The sequence below is a fragment of the Netta rufina genome (genome assembly GCF_964035555.1).
Source record: "Netta rufina genome assembly, chromosome: 6".
Lineage (NCBI taxonomy): Eukaryota > Metazoa > Chordata > Aves > Anseriformes > Anatidae > Netta > Netta rufina.
Genome location: NC_140129.1, coordinates 2721130 through 2736639, shown reverse-complemented (window position 1 = coordinate 2736639; position 15510 = coordinate 2721130). Strand labels below are relative to the sequence as shown.

Below are 15510 nucleotides of genomic sequence, written 5' to 3'. Positions count from 1 at the left end.
CACTGATGCCAGCTGTCCTAAACAGCATGTAAACCCACACCTGAGATCACATGAGCAATCACAAACTGTGCACTGATACACAATTCTATACACAACAGTTAGTTTGAATAGATTTAACAAACTTTTCCACTGTAAAGAATGGGAATCTACCTAAGCAAAGTTCACAAAATATTAAATACGTTTTGGTATGAAAAAAATGCCTAATGGACACATGTATCTGTATAACCGTAACAGGTAATTCTCAGTCCTGTAAAAGGGGGATAGGACATAGTGATCAACATGGACACAGAGGCAGAACCTTACTTGCAACTGCTCATCTCAGCCAAAGGTAGCCAAGGCACACGTCAAAGTGCGAAGAAAGAATTAGATTCCCTTATCAATCCCATAAAATGAAAATCATAAGCACATTCATTTAAAATGTATCTAATAAAATGGGAAAACGATAGGATGAAAAGAAACATAATAGGATAAACGTAGGTGTTTTGGAATTACTATCTCCAAAGCCTTATCTGAAATACCTAAAATATGAATCCCACTAGGAAAACCTACAGTAGAGGGGAGCTAATGGGGGAGTTAATTTTCACAGAAAATGTTAGAAACATAAGTACATAGAAATTCTCTCTATACAACTATCTGGAGATTCAGATCAGTGACAAAGTCTCACCTTCATGAACTGAAGATGTGATTTCCACTTTGAACTGGAGATAGCCACTTACATGATCAGCTGGGAGCCTTCTGCCAAGATTATAACTGAGAATCTGGTCTCTGCAAAAACAAAAATAGACTGTTGGCTTTAGTGTTTTTGTGTGTATGTGTGTTTTTTGTTGGTTTGTTTTGTTTTGTGCATGCACGCTTTTTTTTCCCCAAAAATTTTGACTGGTTTTATTTTTCCAATATTTTGTATCATAAGTTCTTATCAGGTAGAGTCAGTGTGAGAGATGGTAACTTCTATTACACTTTTAAGATTAGCCACATAGAATGGCTTGTATGAGAAAGCACTAATACCAACGATAGTGTAAGATACTGATTACTGATGCACAAAACAGCCTAACAAACTACTATTTATCATTTTCAAATTCAGATTGTGCCCTATGAACTCTCACATACCCCTAAATCTGTTTTTAATTCCAAAAGAAACCAAACTGAAAGCTTTCCCTTAGCTTCTCATTTCTCCATCAGAAAATATGTTTTATTATTAACAAAAACCTTTCATTTCTGAAGACCTTCTGCCCCCTTGTGGTTTTTACTGTAAAAAAAAAAAATCCTAATAGTTTCTTCACATTTTATTTCTCATTCAGTAAAGCACTTCTGCATCTGCCTAAACACATTATTACTTAGAAAAGCTTTTAATGCTAAGATTAAACCTGAAATACTTCCTTAAGTGTTTCTGACTTCAATAGGACTCAGACTTGATTAAGTACTTGTGTCAGCTTGAGACAGGATAAGATCATAGGCTACCCGTTATTACAAACAGCCGGAATTCACAGCCCCAGTCACTTTCAGCACATCTGACGCAGCTGAAGGGAGAGGAGGGGCTGCTGAAGACCTTAATGGGAAATTGCTGCTACTTATGCAATTAGATTTGTACTGGTATAATAAACATTTCTCCCTCTACAGGGAGCATTCTTACTACACTAAGTGACAGACTAAACAGAATATAAGGCAATTATTGAGATAAACTGCAGCAGTTCGCATCCAAGCATCAGCTTTGAGCAAAAAAAAGCCCCGAGTGGACAACTTAAGGCAAAGCAACCTCTCCACAGTGTATAAGGGCCACAGAACATCAAGTCATCACAATATTGCGTCCTGAATCTGTGTCACAGATTCACTGCTCAGTACTCCAATTGCAATTCTTCAGTTAGACCTGGGGGCATCCTCAGAAGATTGCCAGCTGTGAATTCCACACTTTTTACATACGGTTTACAATGCTCTAGGCACTACAAGATTAGAGAAAGCAACAACATTAACAACGTCTGCTTTGGATTCAGATGAATCAATAGCGTCAAATACTAGCACAAAAAGCACAAACGAGCAACAAAGTACAGATAAATTGGTAAAAAGAACTGCAAGATTGATTTAATTCAGTTCTAACTGAAACATGGCAAAACAAAACTGAATACTTACCTATGTTTTTGCTACATATTTATTATACAGCCTTCCATATCCCAAAAAGCTTTGGTATATCAAATACACAGAACTGAAGTACAGAGAAGAAAACAGAAAATGTCTTCGAGAGAAGTCAGGTTTCACTTTTCACACCAATAGAAATCCCAGAGCAGTTTTGGAATATAGCATGGAAATGAACATCGTAATCTAGGTTTTGAAGCCAGTCTGTATCACTGTGCTATTTCTGAGTATCTCTAGCTGTGTGCAAATTTATTAGAAAAAGCTGCTTGCTCCAAGATATCACAATTTGTTGAGATGAAGCAATTCTTAGTAAAGTTAGGTTGTATGCTCTTGGGCAGGCTTTTTTTTTCCTACTTTTTTATTTATTTTTTTTTAATACAATTCTTTATCAGAAGAAATTTTAAGCTACTCTTACAACTTTGTTCTTACATTACTTACCAGTGTAACCACCACTTTGGAAACTTAAAGCTGAAAACTCCTTTCAATTTGAGTTTGCTTTTCTCCATTTATGCAACATGTTACTTTGATGAGAGTATCTGTGAAAAAGGAGGCCAGCTGTTTATGTCCTGCTTTTTGTGTGAAAGATTGATGATACTGCCATGCCCTTAAACTTTCAGGCAAGAATATACAGATTTTCTTTCACCATCATTCTTCATAGGCCTCATCCAATGCCTCTTAAGTTAATGGAAAGTCATTATCTTTGAGTTAGATTCTATACAAAACACATTTGAATAATTCAGTTCCTCCCGTTGTCTTTTGAGGAATTACTTTTTCTAATTTGTCAAATAAAATATACAAATGTCAAAATATTTAGACATAATAGCATACCCTACAACGACTGCTTCCTCTTACAGGTAAAATTACAATTTTTCATTCACAGTTACATCTCTTGCAGACCTCCAGACATTTGTTTTATACTTGCACTGTATCACAGTGCCTAAGTACCAAGTATCAGGCTTTTCTGAGTGCATATGGCTGTCTGATGGCCTAATTTGATCATCCATTTGACTATACTACAATATGCAATCCAGTAATCATCTTGAAGTACAAAACATCTTAAAAATTTATGTTACTTGCTTCTTTAAACCATAACAGGTTGCCACAAAAAATGAACAGAACATCTAAAAATAACACAATAGATTAATTTTGAGTTCCATTAGTTCTCTATTCATAGCATAAGGCCATTTTAATCTGGTAGTACACCAGCACTCTGAAAAAATAAGGAGTCATAGCCTTGCAGTTAAGGTCAATTACCTGAACAGATATTAAATCTCTCTTTGAAACTGACAAATAAAAATAAAAGAGATGTAAAAGTGATAAAATAGAATTTGCTTGTTCTAAAAAATTTGCACACGATCATACAGCATTGTGATAACAGTTTGCTTCTTGATTAGCTAGCCATAGGGTAACATTTTTTAGGAGGGTGATGATTTTTTGCATAAAGACACTAAGTTGGAAACAAATTACAAACATATATAAGAAGATGTATGTGTATTCAGAATGGGGTTAGAAACACCACCATATTCCAATTGGGCAATAAGGCTATTCAAATTCAACTTTAATTTCTTGCTACAGTTACAGTACAAATTGTGCCTGTGCCACTAAGCCAGAAAAGCTGCTCTGTGCTGGTATCCTAGATGTTGGATCTCCCTGATAAATGAAAGTTAGCATTAAGAATGTATTAATTACCCAATTGCATGTCTCTCCAACAGTCTCTGGACTGGTATGGTTAGCTTCCCAAGAAAGCGCTTGATGATTGGACGACTCTTGGCAAATTTGTCTTTAACCTCAATTTCCAAGACATCTGTTAGAAGCGCAACAAAAGAATATTTCTGGAAGGAAAGAACATATTTGACACTATATCAATATATCTTCATTCAGAAGGCATGTGCATAATTACTACTAGCTGGCAGTGAACTCTAAAAGCAATGATTGATGACTACAGCAGTTTTCGTATTGCAAAACAATGTCAGTATCATTATTAAGTACTGAGTTTGGCCTCTCAGAAAACCCCTATCTTTTTACCATTCCTTGAAAATACTTGTTTGGTAAGAAGCTGCACTAGATGAAAGCACTTTCATGGTCCACATCAGAAAGGAGAAAGCAATGTATACTTCTGCTTGCTTCAATTTGGATACTAGAAAGCACAAAGAGAAGGAATCCTCACTTTACTCAGTCATGCTACAGGAGAGTAGCAGAATCAATGTAGAAGAAAGGAAGAGTGCCTCTGTCTAGACTGTGCTTAGTGAACTTCCCTTCCAACACCACGTTTTGTTGTAATTTTTTGTATGCATGACATACAGGCAGTATTTTCATGAGCACTGAAACTAAAGGAGGAGAATTTTCCATAGATTTTTGCACCAAAGTTCATAAATCTTCCCAGTAAGTTCCAACAGAAGCCTTTCCTGCATTTGAGGCCTTCATACAAAATGACGCTAATTTATAAAAGGTTTTGTGATGCCTTGTAAGATCATCCTTCCACCTTCCCGGGTGGAAACAGCGTCACAGTCCCTCTCTTCAGCCTAGCATCAATTTTCATGAATTTATGAATACTTCATATTTGGCATCTGTGCTGCTCTGCTAAGTCTGGCTGAAGATGGCCAAAAGATTCAACAGAGGTACAGGGCACATATTTGAGCAGGCATGTCGGCAGGGAAGCACACTTACACACAATGTGATGACAAATTCCCTTAGGAAAACAGACTTAGAAACCAAAGATATTTTTTCCTCTAGATTCTAAGATATCAAACAAACAAAAAAGTATGGGTAAAATCTACAGAAAAGCCAAAGTCATCTGGTTACACTTTTACTGTCTGCCATCTTTAAGACCTCTGAGAAAACTGGCTAATGTGCATCTAGCTAAAAAGATGACAAGGTACTGAACAAGGAACAAAAGAAGGAACAACTCAGCTCAGCTATAGATATTGGCTAAAAGTATTCAAAACCAGCAATTAAATTGAGCCAGGAATTAAAAAAAACTCCCTCATGCTGGGTAGAGCTGGGTTCCTGGGATAAAAATAACTTAAAATTTGTTTCTCAGTATAATAGAAAATCGCAAATTATTTTTCAGATGCAAAACAGGATCCATTCTGCACCACTAGGACAGCATAGATAATGGGATCATAAGCTGGTATCATCAGAGCATTGCTAGAGGGCAGATGCAGCAGTTAAAGCAAGCCAATACAATGTGTGCACCAGTGAACATTATCACTTTTCTAATAAGCTTCAGAAAACAAGGAGAACTGGAGGTGAAAAAAAAAAGGAAAAATCATAATAGGTTTTCTTCCCATCTACTGAATAAAGAAATGGACAGATAGAAAGATGAAGAATCAGTTTAGAGATTAAAACTCATATACTTCTAAGATTTTAAGTCTTCCACAAATCTACAGTATTTCCCACAACCAAGCACCCCTGGGCAGTGCTAATGTTCACACCGCTCTCTTCTGCGTTACTGCTTGTTTGACTGTAACTTGTGGAAACATTTTCCAAAGCCCACTCAATCTTCTGATCTTCCTAAAGAACATATTAACATTCAAAAAGAGCGTAGGCATTTGCTCAATAGAAAACAGGCACAGATTAAGAATGCTGCTACGTGGTCCCAAAGGGTTATGAATAATGTTCACAGTTTCCCATGTAAATATTAATCTTCAAAGACACTGCCTTGCTCTTCTGTGCTCAAAGACAGTCGTGGGACTGAGCAGTTCAAGTTCCTTCTTTAAGACCTGCATAACTTACCTGGTATAAACCAATCTAGAAAACCGGCTTCTAACAAACTGCACTTGTTTTCCTTTGCTACGTGGTGCTGTAATGCCTCCCTCCACGGGGTTTCCCTTCCACAGCAGCACATAGAAAGGATATACTGAAGAGCATCCACTCTGCCTGGCAAAAATGAACGCTTGCCACCTGCTGTGCACAATGGGGATATCATTTCCAAATGAGCAGGCATCGCCATCACTAAGCATAAACGCTCTCTTATTGTACCTTTTCTTAAAGGGTTTTCCCACAACATATAATCCATTTTAATTAATTTATTTTTTGCAATTTCAAGGGATCTACAGGGCTGTTGAGTGATTCCAACTCTTTCAGCAGAGAAGCAAATGAAAACCTCCCAGCACTGCAGCTTAAACACATGGCACAAATATGCAGATGATAGCTGTTTCTTTCCAACAACAGGGTTCCTAAAATTACTACAATTTTGGTGTCAGTTTAAATAGCTAGCTACTGAATAAGCTCCCAGTCTTCACAGAGTAAGGACTAATGCATAAAGAGAAAATACAAGCCTAGTATACTGCATCAGCTTGCAAAGAGCTCTCAAAAGGCATACGTTACCTCTCTGTGCCAAACAGGGTTAGTTGTGTTACTGATGATGGTCGACCTTCTTTCCTGACCATGATGAGCAAATGTAGGAAATGTACTTTTCTTGCCTGGCTGAATGGACATCTTTAGGTAAGGATCAGGGTTGAAGAACATGCCTTTTTTAAGCCCAACTGCTCTAATATCTTTAAAACAAAACAAGAAAGGAACAAGGAACAGAGTAAATTAAAGTTAGTTCACAAAGTAGTGCATTCCTAAAATATTACCCAGGAAATCAAGTCACCATAAACCACTAAAGCAACTTAAAGTTGCTACTAGAGTAACTGGGTCCAATGTACAGAAGATAGCTGAAGCAGCAAGTCAAGTGTTTTCCTAAGAGAACACAGGGAGGAAAAGTAGTGATGTGTAATACAAAATTACCGCATGAACATTAAAAAGAGCAACAAATGTTTTTCTCAGCAAGGTATTTTCCACCCTGAAACAAACAAACAAAAAACCCCACCATACAGTACTTGCGCTTTTGCTGCTTGAGGAGAAATAGCTAAGATTATGAGAGGTAATGTAGTGAACTCAAGCTCTCCCAAAGCTGAGACTTTGAGAAATATGACTTTAAATATTCATCACCGAGGTTGCTCTGGCCTATGATGCACACTTTATCCCAACTTAGGAGAAGATAAGCCATCCCATTTAAAAGGATGCAAGGTTTTCTGGAAATGCTTTTTTGCTAGGGAAGTCTCAGTATCGCAGCCCGTGCCAACTTTCAACAATAAACAAGAATTTCTTCAGATGCACATCTTATACCTATGCACTTCAACAACAGTATAAGCTTCATCGAGAACATAAAGAGGGCATTTGTGATACAATATTAGATTTTAAACTTAACTGTAAAATATTTGTCTGTTTAGGTTTGCTGAAGCATAAGATTTTAGTGCCTCTGTCCATTAGGTTCTGCAATATGCTGCACACAGTCTTCATGACCCTAATGCAATTGGCACATACATACTTAGATGAGCAATTTATACATGCTGGCAAAATTCACTGCACTGAAACTAAATACTACATCTTCAGAGTCAGTTAAAAAAAAAAAAAAAAAAAAAAAAAAAAAAAAAAAAAAGGCCTGCCTAGAGTTCAAAATTAAGCTGTATAGTAAAATACTATGAAATATAGGGTAACAGCCTTTAAAAGCAACAACTTTGTATATGCAACTACAGCAAGCATATATATTGCTCTCACAATCTTTGCACTAAAGCTGTTTGGAAACTCCCTCTACAGGAGAGACCACAACCAAATTTCTAAGAAAGATCCTCTGCGTGCAATGGCATATGGTATTCCACCAGCTACAAAAGGGAGGAAAAGCCTAAGACACGTTAACAATGCAAATGCAAAGCAATCCCTCTACAGCCTTAAAAAAAAAATAAAAAAATAGAAGCATATCCACATAATTTTTATCTGTATCAGTCTGCACAAGCACAGACTACAAACCTGTAAGAACTTCAGGCATGTGGCAGAAGATTCTTCTACTCCATTAATAATATTTTTTCACATTGATTTACTAGTATAATATGGTAATAAATCGTACAATGCCACTAATGATGCATAGGAGATAGAATCACGATTTATTAACGATACCCAGTGAGGAGGATATAGCCAAGTGGTTCTCTTAAGTATTCTTTATTCATTTTAGAGATCACTAGAAAACATCTCTTCCCATCGTGAGATATTCGACAATCTGAAATGCATTTATCTGAATGCAAAGAATCAACTGACTGTTTTCAGACAGGGAGCCCATAATCCAGACAATTTATTAGTGATGGCAAGAGTTTATGCAACAGATTTGGTATTATGGTTGTGAGAGTCGATCGTTTCATGTCATTTCTTTTTTCAGGAAGTAAAAAAAAAAACAAAACATTATTTTTTCCCACTGCTCGAAACTTATTGCTAGGTAGTATCTAGAAACCTGTCAACAAAAAAGAAGGTTATCGCCCGCAAACATTTTGAGAACTCCTTGAAAAAGTGAATTTCTAAGTCTAAAATAACACAGAGAAATTCTCAAAAATAGAATTATTTTTCTGCACAAGGAGTAATTCACAAACATATTTCAAAGAAAACAACGCTGTCCTCCAAAGGAGTACAGCATGAAACGTAGGAAATAATGCCATCACTGGATCATGGCTCAGCTTTGATTTGCCACAATTTCAGTTTAAGGTTTAACATAATCTTACATTTAGAGTACATAACAGACATATTTGTCTGTTAACACAGTCACATGAGAAGCCAGGACCAGGTAGTTCATCTTGGCTTCAAACATACAGTTCTCTAGCATCTTAATGGAAAGATGCCAGTCAATTATCTGTCACTACACCGTGCAAAACCCAGGATATTTGAACATTCTCTGATAAGCACACTAAAAATCCATTAAAGATACAATAAAGTTAAAGAGGCACATTCAAATGACAACAAAATGCAGGATCACCACATTCTACATGAGCAACCAAAAATGTTCTGGAAAGTACATGACAGACCTGTCAGTCAGTATACCTTTCAAACAAATTTAGGAAACTCCTCAAGCCAAGTTGTAACATTCCATTAAACACAACAGGTTTTTCAGATTTCACAAAACACAATTATCTTTCTAGTTCTCTATGTGACTCTACGATGTATTAGTGCAATACTGATAAACTACTGCAAGACCAGATCAAAGCATATTGCCTTCTGCTCTACTCCTACAGCCTTTAAATGTTTTCATTGTCAGCTCCTCAGTATTCAGAAACACTTTTTTCTGTCTTCACTGAAGTTGAATATGCTCTAGTCTCACACGACTTCCTGTGGAATAAAGTGCTAATCAAAACAAGTGAAGCTGGTAGACTGTATCCCTCAGCTATTTCACTGTAGTGACAGCTTAGTCTGTTACAAAAAAAAGATTTTTTTTTTCTTTTTAAACCACTACTTGCAGCCAGTGCTTTGTTACTACTTTCTTAAAAGTGACAGAACCAGCTTGCATTTTATTTAGAGGCTAATTTTTTTTTTTGTTGTTCATTGCACAAACTAGAAATTTTTGCAAATTTCTCATGCTGAGATTCATCAAACCCATTTCTTTCATTCCTGGAGATTTGTCAATCTGGCTTGTTTTCAAACAGAAGTTCTAAAGAAATTATATCTTTCAAGCCACTAGAGTGTGCTCCTAGGGAAGGTAAGGAAGAAACGTGCTCTATTTTTAAAGATTTTTAGAACATCTATTTTTTTTTATAAAAATAATTTGTAAAAATCACATTTGTGTTGTCTTTTTTACCTGATAGGGTAAAGCTGACTAACTTCCGAGAGTGCTGGGCTCCAGAAGCACCTTCATCCGTGCCTTCTACTCCCATCTGAAGAGGAGAAAGAAATAACATGCCATAGAAGTTTTCATCTGCTTTATACATAATTGAAGATGATTATGCAACTGCATAGAGGCATGCATGGGAAGAATCAGAACAATTACTGCCTGTTACCAGGGACAAAGCTACAGCATCCGTTTCTAGGAAAACATTATATATGCCACACGGTGTTAATACACTAGTCCTTGGAATCTTCCAAAGAGAAAATAAATCACTGAAAGGGAAACACTATTTTCTTGTGGGTTTCATTTTTATAAAATAAAATCAACAGTATGGACTGGTAATATATATAGGAAAGCATGAGCTAGCTGGTGACATAACTTTTGTCACTTTTCACAAGTGGGCCACGCAATAAAAAAGGCAATGGGATCAATGAGACCAAAAACCTTCAGATTTATGAATGAATTTTTGTAAATGGAAAAATACATCAATGATATAAATACAAGTGTCCTCTAAAAGCTATGCTTATACTACACATGTATTCAGGTTTGGTTTCTACAGAAATCTCTGACTAGGTAAAAAAATTACCTCAAAATAAAAGGCTTCTCATGTATTAACGTCTAAATTGCTATATCCACAGAATAGTTCCTTCAGCTGACAGACAAATTTCTCTCCAGACAGAGATGTGCATCCAGCTGAATAATCTAACATAAAAACATCAATGGAGCTATACTGAAAGTCAAACGGTTCTCCACGTAGGCAATGCACTCACTCCCAGAGATTACACACGGTGTGCTAAAAAAGCCTCATCCAAAAAACTTTATATTAGTGATAAAATAGGAAGTCATCAGATCTGTTAAACAAAATAAGCTGATAACAAACTTGTACACCTGTGGGCAGATGAAATATGTAAAGCAGCTTTTAGCACCGGAACAGTTGTCTGCAAGCAGAACTAGAAGCTATGGGACTGAAAATATTTCTGAGGCTGCAGTGGCCAGACTAGAATGTGCAGTCCATGAGGAAACCACTAAACAAGTCAAAAGTCCTTCTGCTATTGCTTTAAGCATTATCACGAGCTTTCAAATACTTCCCATGATGATCAGCAAACAAAAGCACAATCAGAACAAACGCTGGGTGCAATTGATACTGAAGGACTTACTCTGTTGCAAAATTCCCATGCCTAGCATATAAAAGCAGTCAAGCCAATAAAGCCATACAGAAACCATGGTGACGTTGACATTTGGCATCCCCATGGGCCTCAGCAGCCTCGTGAGGGAACAGACTGTGTCAGGAAGTTGCACTGCTCCCCGCCCGGCCCGTTTCCCGTCCTCATCGCCGCAGTCGTGATTCACCATCGATTTCAGGGACAAGCTTTTCTCACCAGAAAGCTCTCAGCTCTCTCACCTCCCCACCAAGCACGGTATCATTACTCCCACAGCTTCGTAAGGATACACAAGCAGTGACAGCTGGTAGTAAAATTATGAGGGCATTGAAGACACACTGGGTTAACTCCAGCCCAACCTGCATCCTCCTGCTTTAGGAGGGTTGCTCTGGAAGCAAGAAGGGGCCAGTCCTGGTGGGAAGGAGAAGCCAAGCAGGCACGGTTGCAGGAACTCTGCACGTATCACTGTGCTCTACTTGACTCCTAACAGGCATTGGTTTCTTGTTAAGAACACTACTTACCAACAAAAAGGTCTTCCTCTTCCTGTATGTATCTTTCCACTACATCATGGACTACAGATAACATTGTTTATATTGCTAATCACTGTTTTAGTATGTTTTACAGAAAATATGATTTGCCCACAATTCAGCTATCATAAAACTAATTGTAACAGTGTTCTGTAGCACTTCCACAGTTTCATTTGTTTTATGCCATTTTCCAGCTCCATTATGATCTGAACAGCAGGTTCAGTTTTTCTGCACCAATTGCAAGACTTGACCCCACCAGACACACATTCTTGCACTACACAGGCTATCTCACCTGGTGTAAGGAAGTGTTTCTGAGTACTAAATCAGACCTTGCTTTTTTACCTCTAGCTGAAATGAACACAATATTAACTGCTTAACCAAAAATAAGATGAGCTGAAATTCCCGGTGTAATATTCCATTACCATGAGGAAAACCAGAAATGGATCTCCCACCAAACCATGCAATGCAGAAGTTCAGCATGATCCAAGTAAGCAGGTAACTTATCACAGCTTTAAAAAAAAAAAAAAAAAAAAAAAAAAAAGAAGGAATGGGCATGCCTCGACTTTTACCACTCTCAGGACCAACGTATCTGTCACAAAGGACATGACACACACAGTGCTTAAGTTTAACACCAAAAACAGGAAAATGGTATGAGGTACTAATGCTTAATAATAGGTATACTTATGTATAACTAACCCACTATGATATTTTATAGGAGGCATCATCTGAGCTATCATGACATTCTCATCAATGAAACTGTCAGCTCACTATTACTGGAAGTCTGTGTTGTTAGAGCAAACAAAAGGTTTACATAAAATTACACCTTCCATCAGGAGTACAAATTCTGTAGCATACCCAGGATCCTGTGCTACCTTTCAAAGGAAAAAAAACAAACAAACAACTTCCATAGTGACAGCAGGTTAACCCCACAACATGGACCAATGACTCTGACAGATGGGTTTTCAGGTAACTCCCAAGTAAATAAATGCATATTCAGAGAGAGGAGTTCAGATGTCTTTTTGCATAACTAGTCTTGAAAAAATACCACTAAGTGGCTTGTATGACAAGACCAAGAAAATATACAGGCTTAAATGGTTTCTTCATTACTTTGAGATGCCTATTTTTTATTTAAAAACAAAACACAAAACAATCAGGCTAGCTTTCATTCTGTAGTTTATAAATTTATATTAAACACAGTTGTTGTCAAGCTCACTAACTGTAGCACATTTTCTTCTATAAAGTATCAAAAGCTCCTATGCCTGCTGTGAACATGTATTGTTCATAGGTCTAACTATTAAACGATGCTGTCATTTAGGTCAGGAATTCTAAGAGAAAGAAAAAACATTTGGTATAACAAGACCTAGTCCATGACAGCACATACAGTATCTGATTGCCATAACATTCACTTGTATATAAATTGACAATGCTGAAGAACTGCAAGATCAGATTAAAAGCAAGCAGCTTAAATAAATTGTGCTCTACAGTATCCTCAACGCTGTAGTTGTCAAGACATCATCCTGACAGATATAATCTTAAATACTTGGCAGGTAATATCAATGAATCAAATGTACTGTGAGACTTTACGTCAACTGAAGATCTAGCCTATTTGATGAATTATGTCCATCAAATGTACTTGGATATAAGTGTGAAAGATTCTTCTTATTCTTAATGGTATTTATTTAAACAACTAAAAAATTCCTTTAAAACTTCAAGGTTTCAAAAGTGCAAGTAATGAAATTGTAATAAGGCAAAAATAAATCATGAAAGTCGGAGAATTATCTAAATTTCAATGGTATATGAACACTCCTAAAAAATCAATAATTTCCGCAACAGCAGAGTTCTGTATGGTCTTTTTTTATATATACTAGTAACTGCTATCTCAGCAACAGTTTCATTTTTAATAATAACAAATAAGTGGAGACTTCCGATAAGAATTCTGTTTGAATTAGATAACCAGTGTGAAAAATTTCTAACATGGTGTTAAATTACATCAAACTGGAAGCATTAATATCGAAAGCAAGTAAAATGAAATTGTTATCATAAAAGATTTCATTTCAACTTGGTGAATTTTACCGTCATTTTATCATGAAAAAATACTGAGCCATGAAAAGCATTTCCTAATTTAGGTGACTGTTGTCATACAATCTCTCTCTCTCTTTTTTTCCAGAAGTTGCAGTTAATAGTAAAACTAGGAGACTTATACTGATAGGTTTGTCTGGCAGTTAATATCGTATACAAATACAATGAACAAATAGGTTAAACTTACCATCACAGCAGGGTTTTTCACAGTGATACATGGAGTAGTAGCTCGGAGGGCTCCACTAACACCATGGTAGTATTTAAAACAGATCTTTATTTCAGCTAGAAAACAAAACGAAAATCACATTAAATCCTTTGTGATAGACAGTAGGCAAAAGACAGTCAACTAAAGGAACGTGTGTATGGGAAGTTGCAGCTCAATTCTGTTCATTGCGCATTGTTTAGGCTGATTAACCAGTACAGTTCACTGGTACATCTTTGCTGTAGAAGCACACAATAACTGTAAGTGAAATACATTTTATTTTGACCTGTAGAACAGGACTGCGGACGATCAGGACACAGATTCAGGATACATTTCCCTGGATTGTAATACAACCCTATTTGCTGTAAGTAAACTGTGCTTTTTAGTCTGAGTTGACTCTTAGGAGCTGTAGGAGAAATCATTAGATCATCTACTGTGATCATTATTGTGCTCTCTGCTGCTCTTTCTCCACTTCTCAACATTAATATTGACACATGGACTCCAAAACTATATATACACAGCACCTAGCATCAGCCTCACCAAAACTGAATGAGAGGGATCCTTCCCAGGTCCTACCAGATGCTCCTCTCTCTATATATATCCAAGAAATGCAGTAGAGCTCTTAGTCACAGGTTACACAGCAAGTTGATGTAAAGGTGTGGCTGGCATACACTCACTGACTCTGCAGGCATGGCCGGAATGTCTTTCATTCTGAAGCCAGCAGTATCAAAAAGCACTGCATTTCTTTCAGTAACTCCTGCAGAGCCCCACTAGTAAGATTTCCCTTTTGGTGTTTTCTGTCAAACCTTTTACTATCATTTAGCATGCCTATCCAAAAATACCCCTGATCCTTGTAAAATAAGAGGGTAGTAATAAGAGATAAAACTTGAGCATGAGATAAAATATTAAAAATTCAGGCTCTTATCACTTGGATTCTGCATTAGCCCTACAGATATCCTGACATTGTGGTGGGAATGGAGATCCAAGTACAGTTGTTCATGGTGGAAAGCTATTAACATGCAGAGTGCTCTTTAAAGCTCATTCTGTATGAGTACAATCCATCACTCAGCGATCTGCCTGTAGAAATACTTTAGCAGGAAATTAAGAACAGAGCAGCTGGTTATCTACTCTTTGTGTATTCTGCAGGTTGTATTTCTGCTACTATTTCAATATAATCATTATGAAAAGGACTCACTGAACTATTTGCTACTAGCCTGATCCCTGTCAGACTCTGGAAGAAGTTGCATGATACGTATCTGAAGGAAGCTTGAAGCACTTTATACTGGAACACAGGAAGGGTGAACGTTTCACCACACTTCTGGTCCCACTGAATAAAGTTTTGTTTGCTAAACTGCATTTGCTGCAGACAAAAGAGTATTATGTTTCAGTGAAGCCCGACCTCTACTGTTGTTCCTCTGCATTCTTCTAACATAGCAGTGCAGCTATAATTATAGCTGTCCTTGATACTGTGGGATTTTCCCTGTCTGGAACAATCTCCCTGTTTTCCTTCCCCACTGGAACATCTCTTCTGTAGGAGGTTGATGAGGGTTTACCTCTGGGTACAGAAGTGACCACAGCCAGACAAAAATGGCCACAGGCAGGCACAAATTACAGCAACCGGTTTGGACAGAACCAGAGGGTGTGCATAAAAGTATTGGCAATTCAACTCCTTCCACTTGGTTTAACAGTACGTTGGAAGCCCAAAAATACAAAACCGCATGTACTGAATATGGTTGTGGGACACAGCCTTGGGGGCTGAGGTACTTCATCACTGCGAGATAAAAT

General features: G+C 37.2%; 1 protein-coding gene across 5 annotated transcripts in view; it reads right to left on the bottom strand.

Moving 5' to 3' along the window:
* Positions 1–15510, bottom strand: part of HECW2 (HECT, C2 and WW domain containing E3 ubiquitin protein ligase 2) — a 163465-nt gene that overhangs the window by 57775 nt on the left and 90180 nt on the right. For 4 of the 5 annotated variants that reach the window (XM_084289277.1, XM_084289278.1, XM_084289281.1 and 1 more), the window contains 5 exons: positions 13711–13805; positions 9731–9806; positions 6457–6626; positions 3817–3959; positions 665–765 (listed from right to left, as the gene is read on the bottom strand). In XM_084289277.1, the coding sequence (XP_084145403.1) occupies positions 665–765; positions 3817–3959; positions 6457–6626; positions 9731–9806; positions 13711–13805 (585 nt within the window). Of the gene's footprint in view, positions 1–664; positions 766–3816; positions 3960–6456; positions 6627–9730; positions 9807–13710; positions 13806–14249; positions 14260–15510 lie in introns of those variants that run through there. The other variant, XM_084289280.1, reaches the window with a different exon arrangement.